Source organism: Perca flavescens, chromosome 14 (genome assembly GCF_004354835.1).
Source record: "Perca flavescens isolate YP-PL-M2 chromosome 14, PFLA_1.0, whole genome shotgun sequence".
Taxonomy (NCBI): domain Eukaryota; kingdom Metazoa; phylum Chordata; class Actinopteri; order Perciformes; family Percidae; genus Perca; species Perca flavescens.
In genome coordinates, this window is record NC_041344.1 from 22,908,902 (window position 1) to 22,929,558 (window position 20,657).

The following is a 20,657-nucleotide window of genomic DNA, read 5'->3' on the forward strand; positions in this document are numbered from 1 at the left end:
GGATATTCAGTAAACTTATATGGTATTACTCTTTAAGCTTAGACTCCCATTGATATCATGCCCCGCGCCCCCCCTCCCATGGCGTTAAGTCGGCCTGTTAATGCCTGTTAGATTAGGCTAGAGCAACAAAGCTTGCACAATCAATGCTGCCTCATTGACTGCGCCGTTCGTCTCTCACACAGGCAGGCGCCTATTCAGGAAGACTTAAACCTTTTAATCTTCTGTGTTCAGCGCAGTGATCCTGTAGACGCATGAAAAGTTTTGAGGGACAAATTACAACGCGTGTGTGCTCTGAGATATTCCCTCTGGTTTCTGGCATCAGACGCACTCACGTTTAGCTGTTCACCAGGCTAAGTGCTTGTCATGGACAGATGGATGTGGTGGAGAATATATTTTCTTAAGCTATCTGACATTGTGAATTTGAATGTGCTTGTTGATGTGACTTGAATCAGGCAGCTAGAAAATTATTGCATATGCACCACTGAAGATAAAACGTCTTACCGACTCTGCAGTTCTCTCTCTTCCTATTTCCAATTGTGAAATGTCAATAAACAGGGGGAAATCAACAAGTGACTTTTAACAACTTATAAAGACATTTTGTAGATGTGATTGATTATTCTGGGCTGGCCCTGACGATATCAGTGACCATACTGATGCTGTCGCCTCTCTCTCTCTCTGTCTGTCACCGTTTCCCAGGGTCGAGCAGGGTCCATCTGTGTCGTCGGTCCCAAGGGAACGAAGGTCTGTCTTCATTGAGTTTTTTACCATCAACCTGTCTGTCATAAATATTCAGTTCGGGTTGGATTTACAGGGTTTCCGCTGGGTCTTAAAAAGTCTGAGTTGTGTTGTGTGTCTTAATTTTCCTATGTCAATGCAACGCTCCCTTTAATGCTCACTGAAATGTTCCCGCAGCTTTAAAATGTTTGTTTTTTTATTCTGTGGTGTTGTAGTTCTTTATGTCGCTAGTCCAAATATAATTTGCTGTATTACGACTACAAACGAGACTAACGTGCAACTTATTTTGCAGCCAATCTAGACACCAGCCCTATAATGCAAATGAGGAAATCGGGGAATTGTTTCAGAAGATGTTTCCGGACTCTGACATCAATTCTGACTTCTTTTTATTTTTTTATAGGTCCTAAATGTCATTTATAATGGTCTTAAAAAGGTCTTAAAAACTCTTAAATTTGACTTTGTTTTTAATTGTTTTCTAAATGCTCTTTAATGTTTTATGTAAAGCACTTTGAATTGCCCTGTTGCTGAAATGTGCTATACAAATAAAGCTGCCTTGCCTTGCCTTGCCTTTGTGAAACCTGCAGAAACCATGATTTAATAGAGATGTGGTGAACTTGTTTTCCCAGGGTACCCCAGGTTTGGTGGGTCCTGAGGGTTTGGCTGGGGAGCCAGGGAAGCCCGGATTGCCAGGCCTACCGGGAGTCGGAAAGCCAGGCTTACCAGTAAGTGTGTGTTTTTTTGTTTTCTTTAATCCTCTGGAGGAAATAAAGAAGCCTATGTGCACTTATTGGATGGTGTGACTGGTTATCTTAATGTCCTTACACTCGTCTTCGAGATGGTCTCAGTTTGACCAAAAAAGTACAACTTTTATTAGACCTTGATCTCAGAATTGCAGGGCAGGACTTGCCAGGACTCCTTCTTTTGGTGCAGCATTCGTTGCCTTTGTCCGAAGCCTAAAAGTGTCTTCAGAACGGCATTTGAAAAGATTCATGTACTTTGTTTTCCCGTCAGGGCCCTCCTGGTGAACCGGGTGGTGCAAAGGGAGACACGGTAGGTTCACCATTTGACACTTGATGTTGTCGTCCCCACCCCCACCCCCCATTTATAATCCATTCCAAAGAACATATTTGGAACATGACGGGTGAGGTGGATCAACAGCTCGTGTGATAGAAATGTGGAGGAACCACTGATGCAGACGAGCATATATATACCATTTTTTCCACTGTAGTTGAAGGATCACATAACCTCCTGTAAATCCAGAAATCCTTGCCATCCTTAGGCTAGCAAAACCCCAAATGACTACTAGACAAGTTAAAAACATGGTTTTTAGGGTACCTGTAACAATAGTCTGATTTGTTTTAACAGGGAAGTACAGGACCTCCGGGAGAAAAAGGGCTGTCAGGAGATCCAGTGAGAGACTCTTTTAAACATTGATTGATATTCAGCAATGCATGCATGAGCTTCCAGAATACATCTATCGAATCTGACTGAGCGGATACATCAGAGTTTGACTGGGCTTCTGCTGTTTTCATAGGGACCAAGAGGACCGGCAGGGTTTAAAGGAGACAAGGTACCTGCAAACACTGTTTTGAATCTCTTAATCTGCATGCCTGTGTGCTCTCTCATCCACCTATTGACTTGAGTTCAATCATCAGGGGGACCCATGCGAAGTGTGCCCCGTGCTGCCTGCAGACGTGGGTAACACAGTGGCTCTGCAAGGGAAGCCAGGCCCTAAAGGAGAGCCTGGATTACCAGGGATAGGAGAGAGAGGACTGCCTGTAAGTACAACGGTTTGAGCTTTATGTCAAACTGTAATGTATTCTGAACCTGCCCTGAGTGGTTCAGTTTACCATTTTTACGATCTCGCTACATGTTTTATTAACGAGTCGTAGTCACAGTCTGAGCTGTAGCTGACAATTGAACCCTGAGCGCTTGTTTGATAGTGTATATATTTTATTTTTCTTATCATTTTAAGGTTAAGGTATGGCATTTATTTATACCTCTGGGTCGTATTCACCCTCGTAATTCTCACAGCAGCTCAAGGAGAGAACGCGTGATACGCTGTCAACTGTCATTTTGTTATTGCAATCTTAACCATCATCTTTTCTCTCTCTCTCTCTCTCTCTCTCTCTCTCTCTCTCTCTCTCTCTCTCTCTCTCTCTCTCTCTCTCTCTCCGGTGAGTCTGCATACAACATGCTGTGCATTGTGTTTCTCTTCCTGTTCATTCTGCATCTCCCCACTTAACCCCAGCAGGTGAAATGGGGAGTGATTTGTGGTAGGGAAAAAGAATATAAATCTAGAGCCTTATGAGATTCTCTGTACAACGATTTCCAATAATGCAAGCATCCATCTGTTATATCTGGTTAGGTTCAGAGGGGGAAGGAGGTAAAGCAACAGAGAGAGAGAGTGAGATATGAGGACCTTGCTCTATCAAAGTTGAACTAACAATAACTTCTGGCTCATCCCTGCTCCTCTCTTCCCTTTTCTTCCCCTATATGTACCAGGGGCCTCTGGGTGCAGATGGCAAGGCGGGACACAAGGTATAGAGTCATTCATTTACAGCTTATGGTTCATTCAGATTCTGTGGAAGCGTGACCTAATACACACGCTCATCTGCATTTCCTACACATTCAGATATGCTAACATCAGCAGCAGAAGGCTCTCTCCTAAAGCAGATGCAAGCAAACTAGCTGAACTAAACTCCACAGAAGAGAACTAATTGTGCACACGCACGCACGCACACACGCACGCACACACACACACACACACACACACACACACACACACACACACACACACACACACACACACACACACACAGTAAAAATGGCCACCTTAGTATATCTATACCCATATGTCCATTAGGGCTGGGTACCGAAATTCAATACTTTTTAGGCACCGACAGAATTGACAAAGTTCCTCGTCATTCAATACCCAATTTGAATACCTAAGTAGTAAATCTCATCAGTGTCAGTGAGCCAATAAGCATGCAGCATGCTTCTATGAAGATATAATAATGCTCGTGATTGGCTGGTATAGAAATCACGGTATTGGTATCGGTACCGGTTTTGAATATTTTTTAACGATACCCAGCCCTAATGTCCATGAATGCCAACCAGCTCCAAACACCTACCCACTCACACATAGCTGATACAATCTGCCTAATTGTACCGCTGTATGCTTCCAATGCCGTGTCGAGACGCGACATCTCAAAGCAAACAACGTTCATCAGAGTGAGCTGGGACTAATTTGCCATCTTGGATGTCTTTGTTTTTGTTTGTTTTGGCAGGGGGAAACAGGATCACCTGGGATCAAAGGAGAAAAGGTCAGCTTTTATTAGGCTTAAGGTTAAACAATTTCTTGTTCAGACTACTTTACTCCGTTGCCAGATAGATAGAGTACCCTAATTAGTGAACTTTGCGTTGTGAGTCGTGCTAGACCTGGACACATCATTCATAGCACTAGTTGCTCCTGTCTTGGAGCACCAGAACATTTCTAACCATGCTAATTTATTTTATTATGTGTTTTTATTTGAATGAGTCATGATGTGGATAATTATTTGGTAGACGATCTCTGACCCACCTTCGATCCGTCTGCGTGCTTTAGGGAGAGCAGTGTTCTGTGTGCCCCACCCTCGGAGAGTTAACCCCTAACCTCGTCCCCGGCGTCCTCACCCAAACCCTGCAGCAGAAGGGGGAGAAGGGGGAGCCTGGGATCGGACAGAAAGGAGAGCAAGTAAGTCTGTTTGAGGAAGAATGAATGTGATTCTAATGCTAACACAACCAAGGTGAAAACTATTTTATCTTTGGTCTTACTGAAAGGCAACAATTCTATATACTGTAACACACATGGTAGAAGAAAACTGATAGGCTAATTGTTTTTATGATTTTGTTTACATCAGTGTGTTTGCTTGCATGTGTGAGCAGAGATAAGCACCTTCATTAAAATGATATATTGTTCAATTTTTTTCCTGCTCCACAGGGGGAGCCAGGAAATGTAGGATCATCTGGGATTAAAGGAGAGAAGGTAGGTAACATGAAAGGAAACAGCGCTGAGAGTCGGTGACCTCAATAGCAGACTAGGCTTACATAAGGTGAACTCACTCAGTAGGTTGCAGAATGGGGCTTGTAATAGACTTAATGATGAGCATAATCACAGCAGTGCGCTAAATTTAGGGCCAAAAACTGTCTGCCATAGGGATTTTACTCAGCAGGGAACTTATTAGTGAAAAGCTTAGCTTGTGAAAAACCAAAATCATTTGACACAACTTGCCTGTAGGGTGCACCTTACCTATGAAATGTGAATTACCAATTTAAAAAACCCGGTCAATTTTTATCACTTTGTGATGGCGTCAGATTTTTGACATATTTAAACTTGTCTGCAGGGTAACACAGGCAGCAAAGGAGGTGATGGTAAGCCGGTAAGTTGAGATTCAGTTCTTTGAAACAGGATGTCTCGCTTCACATCCAGATTCAGTGATGTTGTTAAATGCAATGTGTCTATGGGACAGGGAAAGCCTGGACCACGGGGACCCGGTGGCAAGGATGGACAGAAAGGCTCACAGGTAAGAGAGCAGTGACAAACGTTTGCTGTGAAGCACAAGGTTGGATGGATTTTGGTGGTGGATTAAAAATAGTGTAGTATGTTTATTTATTCATTCTCATGGATAATGCACATTGATCAACATCATTGTAAATGTAGTCTCGCTTTGACAGACCTTCCTCCACAGTGCTGCTGAGGAGGGTCTGGCTAGTTGACGCAGCATTCTGGGATGGGAGAAAAACGTGCTCTGGTTTATTGGCATTTCTTTAAACCAATCACAGTCTTCATGGGCGGTGCTAAACACCAGATAGAGCTGCAGTGCCGCTGCCAAATAGCCTTAAATAGCAAAGGAGCAACCAGGATGTGGAACGTCGTGGATATAGACTACTGTAAATGTGCCAGTGTTAGCCAACATGCTAATTATTTTTTTTTGGGGGGGGCATTTGGACAGTTGTGGAAAGGAAGGGGGGAAAGAAAGAGGGGAAAGACATGCAGCAAAGGGTCGCAGGTCAGAATCGAACCCTGGGCCTCTGCATCAAGGATCAAGCCTTAAAGCCTAACTGTTGTACATTGGCCAGATGTTAAATTAGTTATTAAAACAACATTAAAACACACAACATGGAAAATTAGAGCTAGTATAGTACAGTCTAGTATTTCTGTTTTGTCAATAACTACTTGATCTCTATCTATCTAAACATCTGCTAATAGCTAATGCTTTGAGCACTTTGAGCTGAAAGTTTCCTTCTTGGGATTTTGAACATTTTCCATATGTTGCTTTGCGATCTATGCACCAGCATCTCACAATTACAGTACTTTCAGAAACACATCTGTATGTGCATATTTAAAAAAAAAAACACCATTTAATATCTCGTTCCATATCACATTAATGTCATATTTATCTTTTGACAGGGAGAGCAGGGCCTGCCTGGTCTTGGTATTCCTGGCCTTAAGGGTGATAAGGTAAGCGTAGACATATGCATTTGCTTTTTGCATTCTGTAGCTTGATTGTCATGCAAACTAACCATCCTGACTCCCTGCCTTCCCCTAGGGCGAGTGTGGTCTGTGCCAGCCGGCCGAGGTTGGTAGCGGACCCGCTGGCTTTAAAATGCCTGATGGAGTAATAGGCAAGCCAGGCGAACCAGGCCTTCCAGGTCCACCCGGACATCCAGGTCTTGGAGCTGATGGCAAACAGGTACGAGATTATCTAGGGACTAAATCAAATACAATTTATCCAAAAGTACACAGACAGCTTTTTGGAATTAAAAACTTTGTTTAGCTTACATTCTGTTTTGAGAGGTTGCATTGTTGCCTTGCTTGCAATGGAAGCAAAACAGTCAGATTGATCAAAAGGGCTAGAAAAATGACTGATGCTATCCTTGCACACACAACACTGCATACTGCAAACACAAAGGGACACAGTATGAATTGTCAGATGGTCAGGGCCTCTTAAGACTTTCTTGGTACCTCCTATAGAGGGCGGTATGATGTTCTCTGAGCTCCTCAAGAACCCGGGACTCTTTAATCCCTGCTGCTCACTTTACATCCAAGTTTATTAAGATATTATATGGTATATATTGCCATTTCTGTATATATTTGATTTATTTTACTTTATGTTATTACATTTTTTGTTATTGTGCTTTTATTGTGACAGAAGTTCAACAGTAAATCTGTCTTTATCAGAATTAATGATAGAAATTAAATTCCACACAACCAAAGCGGCGTCTTGCTATCCTATTTTGTTGCCACAGTAAAACAAATTAAGCAGCATCTGGATGAGCGAAAAGTTTGAGATGCCCTGAGGTCGAATCAACCACGATGCTTATTGTACAAATAGGATAAGGGATTCTCCTCTTACTGCAGAATTGTTGTAATAAATCTCTGTTGTCTTCTGTCACCCCTACCCTTTACGTGCCGCGTGCCTCTGCGGTTAGTTTTATGTCAAGAGTTATTTTTACCGGAATGGAAAGGGGCTTGCACAATACTTGCAGATGACCGCACGTGTTTGAGAGTGTGCACCTGCATGTGTATCATGTTTCTGCATGCATTTGTACATCACCTTCTATTTGCTTACACAGGGCCCACCAGGTCTTGCTGGTGTAAAAGGAGAAAAGGTATGTTTCCTGTCAAAGTTTATCATATATCTTGTCTTTAACAAGCTGTTCTATATTTGTATTTTCACACTCTGTATTCCATCAATGACCCAACGACGAATTCACACCACATTAAACCACCATGATGCCTGCTGAGGAATTAAAACGAGCTAATCAATGTCTCTTAGGCATGCTGTATGGTTTTTCAAATAACTCATTCCTAAAATACACAAACCCAAAACAGAATAAGCTATTTAATAACCTAGAGGAGTAAGACTGTTTTGAGTCACTGGTTGCCTTTAGAGAGAGTCAGACTTTTTTAAAAACTAATTTGACATCTAGTGGGACCAAGGACATCTGCAGGAAAATCCCCCCACATGGTATGGACTAATATTTCAAAGGAGCCCAGGCACTCTGCTTTATTTCAGGTCACCAAGTCTGTCTTGCGGAATATTCGCATCACTTAAAAGCCCCAAAAACTGGGAAATAAATCTGCCATCAACGGAGACGGGCTATTTTAAATTACCTTGAAGCTCTCCCACAATCACTTTGCTTGGACTTCAAAGCAGAGCCAAACTGACTGAGAGGATTTTTTAAGGCTATAACCATTATCAGTATTTTACAGTTAGATGAATCTCAATCTCAATAATAATAAAACACAAATTCAAACCAGCCAATTATAAAAAAAAATAAGGTTTTAGTTTGATATTCACAACTCGCCTAGAGAACATATTGCAGAGGGAAACGGATGGTTCCCTCTGGAGTTTTCTTATAAACCAACACAATTGATGTTTACATTCAGTATTTTTCACCAAAACACATTGTGTGCATCCTCGACGTCTACAACAAACGAGTGCATTCCTTCCTCATAAAACATTTGCATAGCAGATATTTTGAATATTTAAAATACTGCAATATTTACATCCCTGCATACTTGCTAGCAGTCGTCTTCTTAACTGCCCTTGCTACAGTAGCTACATTACATAGAGTTGACTGTCAGGGCCTCTTATCATCATATTTCAATGTTACAAGGGTGAAAAAGGAGATCAAGGAGATGAGGGACTGGACGGAGCTCCTGGAGCCCCAGGACTGCCTGGAGAGCCTGGTCGAGATGGACTGATGGGCTTGAAGGGAGCAAAGGTACAGAGTATCTGAACTGTTAAGTCAGATCAACTTTGCTGCACTTTATTTTGCATCTGCTGACTGATTTGATAACTAATGTGTATTGCATCAATGGTAAAGTGTGTAAGGTATAAAAGGTAGCAGCCATGTCTTCTGCACACCATCAATGATAGAGATCTAGTTGGGTTTTTTGAGTTTGTATGGATCAGGCTTTTGTCTCTGCATCTATGGAGACGTCAAATTACAGGTGATATCTTACATGCCACTGGTCACACTTTTGGAGCAATGATGGTTTCCAGTTGTTAAAAATGGACACTGATTGGCTAAATGGGGGCATTATCATTATTCAAGTTTGATTTTTCCAAAAGGTCCCTGGATCATGGTTTGGATTTATTGTGTTCCCAGGGTGATGCTTGTACCAGCTGTCCTTCTATGGGCACTGCAGTGGGTGATGGTGTAACTGTGCAAGGCCCCAAAGGAGAGAGAGGAGACCCTGGTCCCACTGGGGAAGGGAAGTCTGGCAGGAATGTGAGGGAATTGTGTATTTATTTATTTAATTATTTATGTATTAATACATATTAGATGTACTTCTGACTAGGAAAATTGTTGATGATCATCTTACATGTTTTCACTTCAGGGAAAACCCGGCTTACCAGGTGTGCAGGGGCCTGCTGGGCCCAAAGGCAGCAAGGTGTGAATGTCCATTTTTCATTGTATCATATTCATAAATATACGCGGAGAATTGTGCCTTACCACTGACGGATACTCATCTGTTTTGTCCTGTGCCCTCTGTAGGGAGACGCTGGAGCTGCAGGAGTCGGCCTTCCAGGACCACAAGTAAGACTGATGTGTCCACATCTGGAGTTTTTATTTTGTCAGCTGATGCAGCTCTTCATACACACAGCTCCTAGGTGGATGTGGTCCTGCTGTGATCTCAGTAATAAATACTGTTTTCCTGCCTCTTAGATCTAACAATACATTCATGAAGTTGTTATCTAAAAATAACCCTGGGCCGATCTCAAAATCCTTTGATTCATTGTGGAATCGTTATTGCTTTGTTGACACCGGGGAAGTCGATTCTTCCTTACTACACCACTGTGAAAACATGTGAAACAACTCTTACAGTGCACATTTCCACTTCCCACCTAAACCTCCTGCCTTTCTTTTTGTTTTGTCTTTTTCATTAATGACATAGGGTGAAGAGGGACCAAGAGGGCTCCCAGGACTTGTAGTAAGTCAATGTCATATTTCTAAAGTTGTACTTTTCTACACTACATTATCAGATTTTGGTCTAATCTCTTTCTTTTGTACAGGGATCACCTGGAGCCAGGGGATTGACTGGCCCTCTTGGCCCAGAAGGAGGAAAGGTAGCATAAAATATAGAGGTGTAAGCCCATCGTATTGTTGCAATATGCAATCACATGTACCTCCTTTTGTTTAAAACAATGAAACCATGTGAGTGTTTCTTGTTCATAGGGCTCCAAAGGTGAAGTCGGGTTTCCAGGACCACAGGGGCCTCCAGGCATTGGAGTAGAAGGGCCCCCGGTAGGACCTAAATGCATCTTGTTGCATGTGCATATGGGCATATAATGTCATGCTGTTATCTTGTCAAACACTGTTTTCTGTTTACTTTTTCACACACAGGGCAGAGATGGAGCTCTCGGGTCTCAAGGAGCTGATGGCAGACCTGTGAGTTGTCTTGTTCCTTCATTGTCTGAAGTGTTTCATTTGCATGTTTTTGCACATGTGCATCAACAATTTGAAGAGATGTTATAGAAATGTAAGCACCAAACTTGAGTTGTTGTCTCTGTGTTAGCGTCTGTTTAGACTTTTAATTTTCTTTAAGCTTCTTTGGGAATTGTCCTTGATTTAGGCATCATTTGTAACCAAGGATGTCTGCCTCGATCCATAACAGAGGCAATGTCTGCTCCCATTTCATCCTCTGTCCCCTGATCTACGCTCAGCTCACTGGCCCGCGAGCTTTCTTCTGGAACAACAAAGCAAGAGTAACTAAGTGCTTGTGTGTGTGTGTGTGTGTGTGTGTGTGTGTGTGTTGTGTGTGTGTGTGTGTGTGTGTGTGTGTGTGTGTGTGTGTGTGTGTGTGTGTGTGTGTGTGTGTGTGTGTGTGTGTGTGTGTGTGTGTGCGTGCGTGCGTGTGTGCGTGTGTGTGAGCTGTCTCCTTTTGCAGGGTCTTGATGGAGCTAAGGGGGACAAGGTAAGTCTACCGTTTTGTTTGGATGAAGGGATCTGGAGGGGTTTGAATATAAGGGGGTGGAACAGATGGTAATCACAAGAGATGGTTCCCCTCACCTCACGCACGCATGCACACACACACACACACACACACACACACACACACACACACACACACACACACACACACACACACACACACACACACACATACACATACGTGCGCTTACACACACCTGCCTCGGGCTAGGTTTAGACTGGTAGCAGAGGTGACAAGTGTACTGTACTGGCAGACAAGAGGAGTTTTGGGGCCTTAAGAGAGAAAGAGTGTGGAACTATTAATTACCGCATTCATCAGAGGCACCAGTCCAGACTGTTACTGAGAGGTTGGGAGAGATGAAGAAGCAGTGGATGCAGTGCTTAAGGGTTGAGAGGGGTGTGACATGTGGGACAGAAGCCCACAGTTGAAAAGAAAGTAAGAGAGAATAAGCTAAATAGGTAAAGTTTTGTAGATGATTCCGAATGTTTATTCAGTGTATTCATATAGAGTCTGGAGCTGTGTTCTGTACCGTAACATAAATACTGAGAAACCTGACTTGGACGTAAACAGAAAGTAGTGATAGTAGGTATGTAATAAGGATATCATTGGCTCCTCGTATTACATATGTTGGGTGAAATGCACCTTTCTTTGAATCATAGTACTATACGTTTGTTGTATTCTTACACTACATTAAGGTTTTAGGGACTAATTCATGTAAAGTAGTATAAAAATAAACGTTCATAGCATGTCATACCCAGCAGTTTTGAGTTTCTTTGTGAAGATTTTAGGAGTGTCCTGAGTTCCTTTCTTACGGTAACTAGGGCTGTAATGTTGAATGAGGACTCGGGTTTTACAGCCTGTGCTTAAAATTGTAAAAAGACTTTCACTTTTTTTCATTGGTCTTTTTTATTTATATTTCAGGGTGAGCCTGGAGAGTGCAACTGCATAATCCCTGTGCACACGGGCATAGGCGGACCTGTGAGTACACACACACACACACACACACACACACACACACACACACACACACACACACACACACACACACACACACACACACACACACCTTATCTAAAGAATTGTTGCCTTGCGACAGTACACTGAATACACATTGATTTTTTTTTTAAACATACAATCAGGGGGTTTATTATGACTCCACAGGGGGGATATTGAGAACAATTTACCTTCATGCTGAGTTACCCACCACCCCCCCTTGCATCTTTCTGTGCTGTGACATTTGTTGTATTATTCTTGACATCACACTGGACTTTCTGTATGTTTAGCAAGCACCAGTGCTGCTCTGATTTTGACTACCTTTGTCTTCCAGGGAGCTCCAGGAACTCCAATAAACACATGGCAGCCCGGGCCTCAGGTCTGATCTGTCAACCAGCTGTCGTGTCTGCAAGCATTGTTTCTGTTGTTACCTTGCAGAGATTGTTTCTGAAAATCACAGAAACCTTCCTTTATGTTTGACTATGAATGTGTGATGTCATTTGCGGACATGTATTTGTGTGTCGTAGGGCCCACCAGGACCTCCTGGGCCACCTGGCCCTCCTGGGCCTCAGGGTGATAATGGAATCGAAGGACCACAGGTAGGAGAAAAGGGGCAGTAGGGTGGTGAGAGGGGTATCTCTTCAGTTCAATTCAGTATCTGCTCCATCAGCTTGGATTCAACTACAAGCTATTTGATGTAATTTCCCCGTCCCTGTCTTAATCTTAATCATAGGCTTTCAGCTTGGGCAACTGGGGTACTTATAAAAGGCAGTGCTTTGACATGCTTTGCACCTTAGTTAGGACGTTCATAATATGCATGTAGGAAATGGAGCAACATTTTATACTGAATGTGTGCAATATATTGGTTTGAAAGAGGCTTAGATTATCAGGATCAAGTCATAAATGCACTAACCCGTCCAGTGCTTTGAGCTTTAACCCATGTGGGAAGCAACTGAGAAAGCTTTGGGAATGTCCGTCAAGACATTAACAGTTATTTGAAGGTCCAAAGTATAAATGTGAAATAAGTATAGCAATGCTAATTTCATGTACCAGTTTGATTAATTTCTAAAGATTGTAACTCGAGCAGACCTTCAAATAAAGTGTTACTGTGATCTGTGTTGCAAGAGTGAAAGGTGTAAGAAAGACATGAAAACTGGTGATGGAAGAGGTCATGTCTTTGACAAGGGCACATTTGTGATAATGGCTGAATGCAAAATAGAACTTTCATAAGACATGGCAGAAGAAGGAACAGGTTTGATCATTTTGAGGGTGACCCTTTGGTGGAGATGGGAGTGACTAGCCCTCGATTGGCAATAAACCAGTTCAACCTCAGTTCCTTCTTTCAGGGTATCCCTGGAAACGACGGGATACAGGGGAAACCTGGTATACCTGGATACAGCGTAAGTAAAAATAGAGCGAAAAGGAGGAGAGGCGCTACTGATTCAAGATCTGGGGCCTTATGTATAAATGATGCATTTATCAGGAAGTGATATTTAAAAAAAAAAAAAGGTCCCATGCTTCTATGTGTGCTTTATTTGATTTTAGTTTTTCGAGGTCACACATGATTAATTTAAGGAAACATTAGATTAAGTAACACGAGTTTGTGATTAATAACATTTGGCACAAATTTGTCTCCATAAATCTAAACACAATTCCATTCAATAACAATTATAGTTGTGTTATGTGTGTACACCTTTTGTTTGTCAAAACTGATAATTTGATGGTATCATGATTAAAGGGGTACTGTTAAAGGATGCTGCTGATGCCTGGCCAAGGACAGAGCAAGTTTTTGTGTATGCCGTACAATATTAAAAAAGGCAAAGTTGATCTCTATTTATGGATAACTTTGGGAGTAGACATAAGGCTTGTGCATATGCCTGCATATTTCATGGTGACTGAGATTTATAACTTGAAACATGCGGGTATTTTGCAAACACTTCATATGCATTTTCAGCCTGTCGTGCATTTGGACTCAGATCTGTTTGTAATCTCAGAAGGTCTCATGTGTTCTAATTTACCTTAAGTAAGTGCAAGGGCAACATCAAAGGGGAGAACTGAGGTGGAGTGTTGTGAATGTATCTGTGGATTCTATACGGTGTCAGTTTTGTTACTTTCAAGTCTGCTGATGGCTTAATTTCATTAAAGGAAGCCAGCACTCAAGGAGAACTTCACCTTCAACACAGAAATCCCTTTCTTCCATTAAACTACTTAGTTTAATGGAAGAAAGGGATGTGCTGGAAAATCAGTAGACCACTCTGGAAACTGAGACTGAACTTATAGAAACTCTCTGTAGAAAGTAAGGCTGAATCCGAATATTCAACAATTCGGATATTCGTTCGTTGGATAGGTATTCGATTTTCAATTTTGGGTTTCGAATATTCATTTTTTGTTTTGTTTTTCCATCAATACGGTAATAAAGTTGAGATAGATTCAACGTTTGGAGAAACGCAACCCCGACGTCACACTGCGGTGGCCACGGTGGTCATGTAACCGGTGATCAGACTTGTCAGTCCGTTTTGAGGCAGTGCCAGAGTTCAGTACAGTAAAGGGGAAACATCACTGTCTTTATCGCTGCCACAAGAACGTTTTAAAACACTATGAGGGTAAAAAAAAACGAAACACAAGCACTGAACTGCTTAGGAGTTTGTGTAACAGCTGACTGTTTCCTGCAACAACAAAGCACAGTCGCTCTGTCTCTTCTCTTTCTCTCTTTCTCTCTTTCTCCGTGAAATGACAATCTATAAACGATCTGATGGAAAACAATAATTGGGAAACATAAAGTCTACTTGTGCTAGATTGGGGGGTTAAATAACACAACAGGACGTCACACAAATGAGCCATTTAAATGACAATCCCACCGGCGCACAACCCTGCCCCAATTACAAACACACTTATTTTTACAGTCTATAGAACGCACTCAAAGAATGTCATTGACAGACATCCTTTTATTCATAATGGTCGATATTGCTGCTGTGCCCATATGATCAGTTTTGGATGGCACTAGGGCTGGGCGATATGGAGAAAATCAAATATCACAATATTTTTGACCAAATACCTTGATATCGATAACGCAACGATATTGTAGTGTTGACTATTGGTGCTTTCATGAAATATTTACACAATGAGATTTTTTATAAATAATCATCAGTAATGTGGATATAATGACTAAGTGGGTAAAAGCATTAGAGAACATTGCACAGTGACTGCTATAGAATTATAAAGAACCTTCTTTAGAGCAAGTCTGTATAACAGCCAATATCATGCAGCATGAAATAGCCTTTCTAGCTAATGGCTCCAGTTTGAACAATGTAAAATGGGTTTGTAATGACTAGGCCAGGTGCTATTGACACACACACTCTCAGTGGAAAGGGTCCCACTGCTTTGAAAGAGAGCAGACCATCTTTCACAGTAAAATGAGTTGGGCTTTTGGAGTGAGCAGTTATATTTCAGAACTCAGTATAAACAGGCAGTGTAACTCCACTGTGTAATATGTGTCAGTTTTTTTCTTCTTTAATGCACATATGCTGCATGTGTGTCTGCGTGTATGTGTTTGTAAATGTGTGGGCAGAGACAGTTTTGTGTGTCTGTTATGTTTTCTTGGTGCAACGTTCTACTCTTTGAATTTAAAACTTTTCTGGTTCAGACTTGAGAGACTTTAATTACAGCTTCACAGTCATTAGTTGAAATGGGCACAGATTGTTGTTTTTTGTGCTGTATATCTGCTATTGTTTTGTTTAACCAGTTTATATTTGTCACATATCTGTCTCTTTATGAGAATCAAGTAGCAGCATAAAGTGTCAACATTGGGTTCATGTAGGAAATCGCTTTCTTTGGCCATAGAATCATACAAAACCTTTTTTTGGTGAGTGACATTTTTGACGCCAAACTGAAGAGCCTAATGGCAATAAACAGATGCTTGTTATGTGGTGCACTGAGCATAGGCCACTGTATTTTCATGTGAACATTAAGTTGGGTCTTTACAGAAAACATTACATAAAATAGGATTTTTGTAGGATTACTATGAAAAATGCAGATAAGGATTTACTATATAATGCACCAAAAAATGTGTTGTAATTGTAGAGTAAGGAAAAAGAGAAGTATGGCAGTTCTGAACTGAACAGGTCCCTTGGAGGAGGGGGGAAATTCTGCAACCTCAGTACTTGCTTGCTTTGACATTGTACTGAATGTGATGGTCCTACACAGACATATTGCTTTGAAAGGTTGTGACATTTTGTACCAGTTTTTTTTCTTTTGTTGTTGCAACGCTGTCCTCGAACTGTATTTAGAGAGCATTGGGATACTTTCTTTGGGTTTGTCGAATGTGTCAGAAAAGAGCTGATTTTGATTAAGGGTTTCCCTTAATTAATGTATGTAATGCCAAGAAGGTAATACTAATTTTTTTTCCGTTTCCCTGCCCCTTCTCTAGAGCCTCATTGGACCACACCATCTGCCTCAAGGAGATGTAGGAGATGGTGTTGTAAGTTAATGAGTCAAAATGCATTTTGGAAAATGTTGTGTCTTGTCGCTATCCTTTATTTTTGCTTTGCCAGATTTTTGGCATGAAAACTATTGATCAGTGCATTTATTTATATGTATGCATGTGTGTGTTCTACAACACAGGAGGGCTGTGAAGAAGGGGACTGTTCCCAAGGATCTCCAGGGGTGCCTGGCACACCTGGTGCCAAGGAAGACAAAGTAGACCAGGGCAAGCCGGGTGTAACCCCAGTGGACAGCTGTGACAAGGTGAGACTTGAAGGGAGTTTAGGAGTTTTGGGATCACACCGACACCGATTGAGGATCTGGCCCAAAAGAGGCTTTTGACTAAAGCCACCAGCATCCTAGAAGACTTGACCCACCCATGACACAGCCTGTTCTCCCTCCTGCCCTCAGGCTGCGTTGCAGCATGACAAGACTGAAAAACAGCTTTTACCCAGCTGCTATCAGACTACTAAACTCAACTAAACACCAATAAACTTTACTATGCAAATGTGCGGTACTATTTATTCATTTACAAGTGCAAAACATCACATAGTTGCACGGACATTTATTCTGTTTTTCTATATATTCATAGAGCTCCATTTATTACACTGTGTTTATCTGTGTTTTAAAAAGGAGCCATGCTCGTAATTTTGTTCACGCTTTATATTTCTGTTTTGCTGGCAATAAAAGCAATCTTAATAGCGCAGTAAATGGAAATCCTTCATTTTGCATTATATTCAAGTTTGCATGGTCGTGATTTAAGTAGCTATCAGTCTGACATAATACAGTGGCAGCAGTATGGCTTTACACTGATAACCTTTTCTCCTGTCTGCTTTCCAGTGTTTGGAAAGACTGCAGAGAGAGCAGGCGACACAAGCAGTGGTCAGTTGACATCATTGTCATACACTAAGGACATGCACACCCACAAACATGCCCATGCATGCATGCACAGAGACGTACGTGCTCCTTTCCTGACTGATTTATGTCTTTGCCTCATAGGATGACCGCCGAGGGACACCTGGAATTCCAGGAACTCCTGGATCACCAGGACAAAGAGGAGAGCCAGTAAGTCTGCGTTTTTTCATATACACACTGTTGATTTGATACAAGGGTAAATGTGTATCTTTGTCCAAGTATGCATCTCAAAATGACTTTACAGAGTTAAGGATCACGTTTATGTCTTTATCTTCATTACAGGGTACACCAGGAGATAGAGGCCAAGCTGGAATACCAGGAAACATGGTGAGATTCAGCCACATAAATTCCTCTTGTCAAGCCATTCCAGACAGCTCAACTGGAATTCCAGTGGAGCTTATTTATAGTAGATAAACCTTAGTATTTTGCCATGGTTTAATTTAGGACACATATGTTCCTGTTATTGGCAAGACTAGAAAGCTGTAAAGGTTTACTCTTATTCTGAAATCCTCATCTACTGTGTGGATGTGCCTGCAGTACATCCACACGTAATTATATGCAGATATTCTTTCCAAGTACTTTGATAACATATTTCTCCAACTTGCCACTCTGAAAACTCTATTATCAATCAAAAATATTTGAAACTATAAAGTGCATTCTAATCACTGCCTTACATTAGTCAGTCTGTACTTCTGTGAGAAAAGATATATTCGATTTCTTTCTTTCTTTTTTAATTTTAGGACAGCACCGTTGGGTTTTTGTCTCAAAGCTTTAGATTTGAAGTGACTTGAGAGGAGCTTGTGTTTGCCACTTTCCATGATTTCACAGAGACCCCTACCGGTCTCAGTGAAAATGATGAACAATGTGGCCCAACACGCTAATCTCTTAAATACTGATTTACATTCTAGGTCTCTTGCAGTGTTTTTATTGTTCATTTAATTGTCAGCAACAAGTTTAAACTGGCTTTAACCATACAGTAGGTGTGAATTGATTTTATTTTTATCGCTAATGTTCATCTTATCTCTGATGTTCCTTTTCACTGTTTTCTGCCAACAGGGACCTCCTGGTTTCCCCGGTCCTCAGGGCCCATCTGGTTTACCTGTAAGTTTAATTCACACTTCTAGTCATACTTAAAGTATCAAAGTGAAAAATCCCAACAACGATATGTCACAAAATGTAATTGTTTAAACTGATGCATCAATGCGTAAGATGCATTTCACTTTTGTAGGTTGAGGTCATTTTGTCTAATTTTTATACAGTTTAGTGCATTGATTCCAAACCTACAGGTGAATACAATTCATTTGTCTCAAATCTTTGCTTCTGTGTGTACTATTGGATCATTTTGTTTCCCTTTTGGGGCTTCAAACTGTTATTTAAATGGGAGACATCACTCTTTGGTTACTGCAAACCACTCCTGCAAAAAGGATGTAAACCACTGGTTTAATATTAAAAAATGCTATTAAATTTTAATGTAGAAACTTAATCTGAAAAGTGACTAGTAACTACAGCTGCCAAGAAAGTACGTAGAGGAGTAAAGTACAAATGTCTTCACTGAAATTAGAGAAAGTAGAAGTATTCAGTAGCATTAGATAGCAATAGTAAAGTACAAGCACCTCAAAATTAAACAAAAAAAAAAGAATTGTACTTAGTTACTTTCCACCTCTGATTTGAATATTTTTATCTAATCCATTTTTTCAAACACTCATCGTCTCATTTTTAAATCGAGCGGCCCTTGATTATGCCATCTCTCCGTTGTCCCTTCCTCTCTTTGTGGCTCTTTAATGAAGGTTATTTCAGATGAGGAAACAATTTGGTTCTCTCTTTCTCCAGTTGTTCAATTATTCCCCCGTCTATGTGATGGAGAGTGGGACTGCTGGGCAAACAGGGCCCCCAGCACCCCCCCCCCCCCCCCCTCCCCTCCCCTCCCTCTTCCTCCTCACACAGATTTATTGTTTTCTGGGACTAGAGATGCTAAATGGATGTGCTGTGTGAGCACTGCATGGAATCCATTTGCAGCGTAGTAGCACTTTATAGCAGGTGTTAGCCTCTGCTGTGTGCTGTAGTGTATCTGTTTAGACTGTTTGTGAGGGAGAGAAGTGTGACCCTGCTGATGAGTGTATTACTCATACCCAGTGGTGATGAAGCCACTCACAATGATGAGCTGCTAATTAGTTTTTCCGCAATATGATCAATTACTAATTACAACCCTCGGTAAATACTCTGATAACCAATATCTCACAGTGTTATTCTTATCATTTTTTTGATGTTGAGTGCTATTTTTTTGTTTTATTCTTAAGGGACAATTCGTAGTAATACACAGTTAACAGCCATTTATCAATCTCAGAAGCCACCATTTTAAAAGCACCCAGCTTCCATTGACTTTCTTTTACTCACTCTTTTTTTATTTTATTTTTTAAATGTCTCTCTTTCTTTTCTTCCAGCACTTGTCTGTCTTCCGCTTACAGCAGCTGTTGCTTGGCTCGCACATGCATATTAATGTTTACATCAAAACAACATTTATTATTCACTTTGAGTTAAAATTCTATGCATTGCAGTAAAAGTAAAAGTCATATTTGATCATACTACAGATACACTGCTCATCTTTGTTTAATGTCTTAAAGAGATAGACGACTAAATGAAGTCTGCAGCTTTGGTAGAATTTGCACCTGAATCTGAAACACAATAATGGAGAGGGGGATAAAGAGGAAGGAAGCAACATTCACCAGCCAACTAGGCCGAGCAGGCAACGTTCAGCCTCCGGATAGCACCATCAGAGACCTGAATCACCATCCTAAAGCCTGATATGAGACGTAGAGCACAGGACAAAATTCAGTGTAGGCACTCCCAAAGGGAGACAGCACAGGCCAGTTAGCTCTTTCCTCTCTTTGATATTGACTCGCCTTGTCCGTGACTCATTTCCACCAGGCGAGCACACACATATTACATCCTCTCCGTCATTTTCTAATCATTCCTCACTCCCGTCATTCTCAGGGTCAGCAGGGTGAGGCAGGGTCACCCGGCCTCCCAGGAATGAAGGGCGAGCAGGTAAGTATCTGCCCGATCAATTTCCCTGAAATCATAACACGGGAAAAAAATATTTCTTTCCCCCCTGTTTGATTGATGGTATGATTGTCATCTAAGGGCTCTCCGGGAACGTCCGGGTATCCAGGAAGCATGGGACCACCTGGACTTCCTGTAAGTTACTGCCTCATTATGAAGAAAGTATGGGGTTGACAGCAGTCTGACAGCTTTAATGAAGGGAGGGGTGGTTACATTGATTATGTGTCTATATGTATTCGTCAGGGACTGAAGGGCGAACGTGGGACCCCAGGAAGCGCTGGTCAGAAAGGAGAATCAGTAAGCCATTACACTATCAATGTTACACAATATGCATCCAGAGCTAGTGTTGCATATTACTGGCTAACATTTCCTTCCCCTCTGTAGGGTTCCCCTGGTAACCCTGGGTACCAAGGACAGGCTGGCTCACCGGTGAGTGTTTCATCACACATTTTGCTCGGCAAAATTTCGAGCCTTGTGTGTCCTCATT

General features: G+C 41.5%; 1 protein-coding gene across 3 annotated transcripts in view; it reads left to right on the plus strand.

The window, feature by feature from the left end:
- col16a1 (collagen, type XVI, alpha 1) overlaps positions 1-20,657 on the plus strand; it is a 113,239-nt gene that overhangs the window by 38,255 nt on the left and 54,327 nt on the right. For 2 of the 3 annotated variants that reach the window (XM_028596719.1, XM_028596720.1), the window contains 38 exons: positions 697-741; positions 1,362-1,457; positions 1,747-1,785; positions 2,101-2,145; positions 2,270-2,305; positions 2,391-2,513; positions 3,241-3,276; positions 4,026-4,061; positions 4,343-4,471; positions 4,718-4,762; positions 5,121-5,156; positions 5,247-5,300; positions 6,188-6,238; positions 6,327-6,470; positions 7,354-7,389; positions 8,401-8,508; positions 8,896-9,018; positions 9,128-9,181; positions 9,286-9,327; positions 9,686-9,721; positions 9,804-9,857; positions 9,967-10,035; positions 10,135-10,179; positions 10,679-10,705; positions 11,645-11,701; positions 12,051-12,095; positions 12,244-12,315; positions 13,063-13,116; positions 16,143-16,193; positions 16,337-16,459; positions 17,036-17,077; positions 17,195-17,260; positions 17,393-17,437; positions 18,167-18,211; positions 20,102-20,155; positions 20,252-20,305; positions 20,414-20,467; positions 20,555-20,599. In XM_028596719.1, the coding sequence (XP_028452520.1) occupies positions 697-741; positions 1,362-1,457; positions 1,747-1,785; positions 2,101-2,145; positions 2,270-2,305; positions 2,391-2,513; positions 3,241-3,276; positions 4,026-4,061; positions 4,343-4,471; positions 4,718-4,762; positions 5,121-5,156; positions 5,247-5,300; positions 6,188-6,238; positions 6,327-6,470; positions 7,354-7,389; positions 8,401-8,508; positions 8,896-9,018; positions 9,128-9,181; positions 9,286-9,327; positions 9,686-9,721; positions 9,804-9,857; positions 9,967-10,035; positions 10,135-10,179; positions 10,679-10,705; positions 11,645-11,701; positions 12,051-12,095; positions 12,244-12,315; positions 13,063-13,116; positions 16,143-16,193; positions 16,337-16,459; positions 17,036-17,077; positions 17,195-17,260; positions 17,393-17,437; positions 18,167-18,211; positions 20,102-20,155; positions 20,252-20,305; positions 20,414-20,467; positions 20,555-20,599 (2,316 nt within the window). The remainder of the gene's footprint in view (positions 1-696; positions 742-1,361; positions 1,458-1,746; positions 1,786-2,100; positions 2,146-2,269; positions 2,306-2,390; positions 2,514-3,240; positions 3,277-4,025; positions 4,062-4,342; positions 4,472-4,717; positions 4,763-5,120; positions 5,157-5,246; positions 5,301-6,187; positions 6,239-6,326; positions 6,471-7,353; positions 7,390-8,400; positions 8,509-8,895; positions 9,019-9,127; positions 9,182-9,285; positions 9,328-9,685; positions 9,722-9,803; positions 9,858-9,966; positions 10,036-10,134; positions 10,180-10,678; positions 10,706-11,644; positions 11,702-12,050; positions 12,096-12,243; positions 12,316-13,062; positions 13,117-16,142; positions 16,194-16,336; positions 16,460-17,035; positions 17,078-17,194; positions 17,261-17,392; positions 17,438-18,166; positions 18,212-20,101; positions 20,156-20,251; positions 20,306-20,413; positions 20,468-20,554; positions 20,600-20,657) is intronic. The other variant, XM_028596722.1, reaches the window with a different exon arrangement.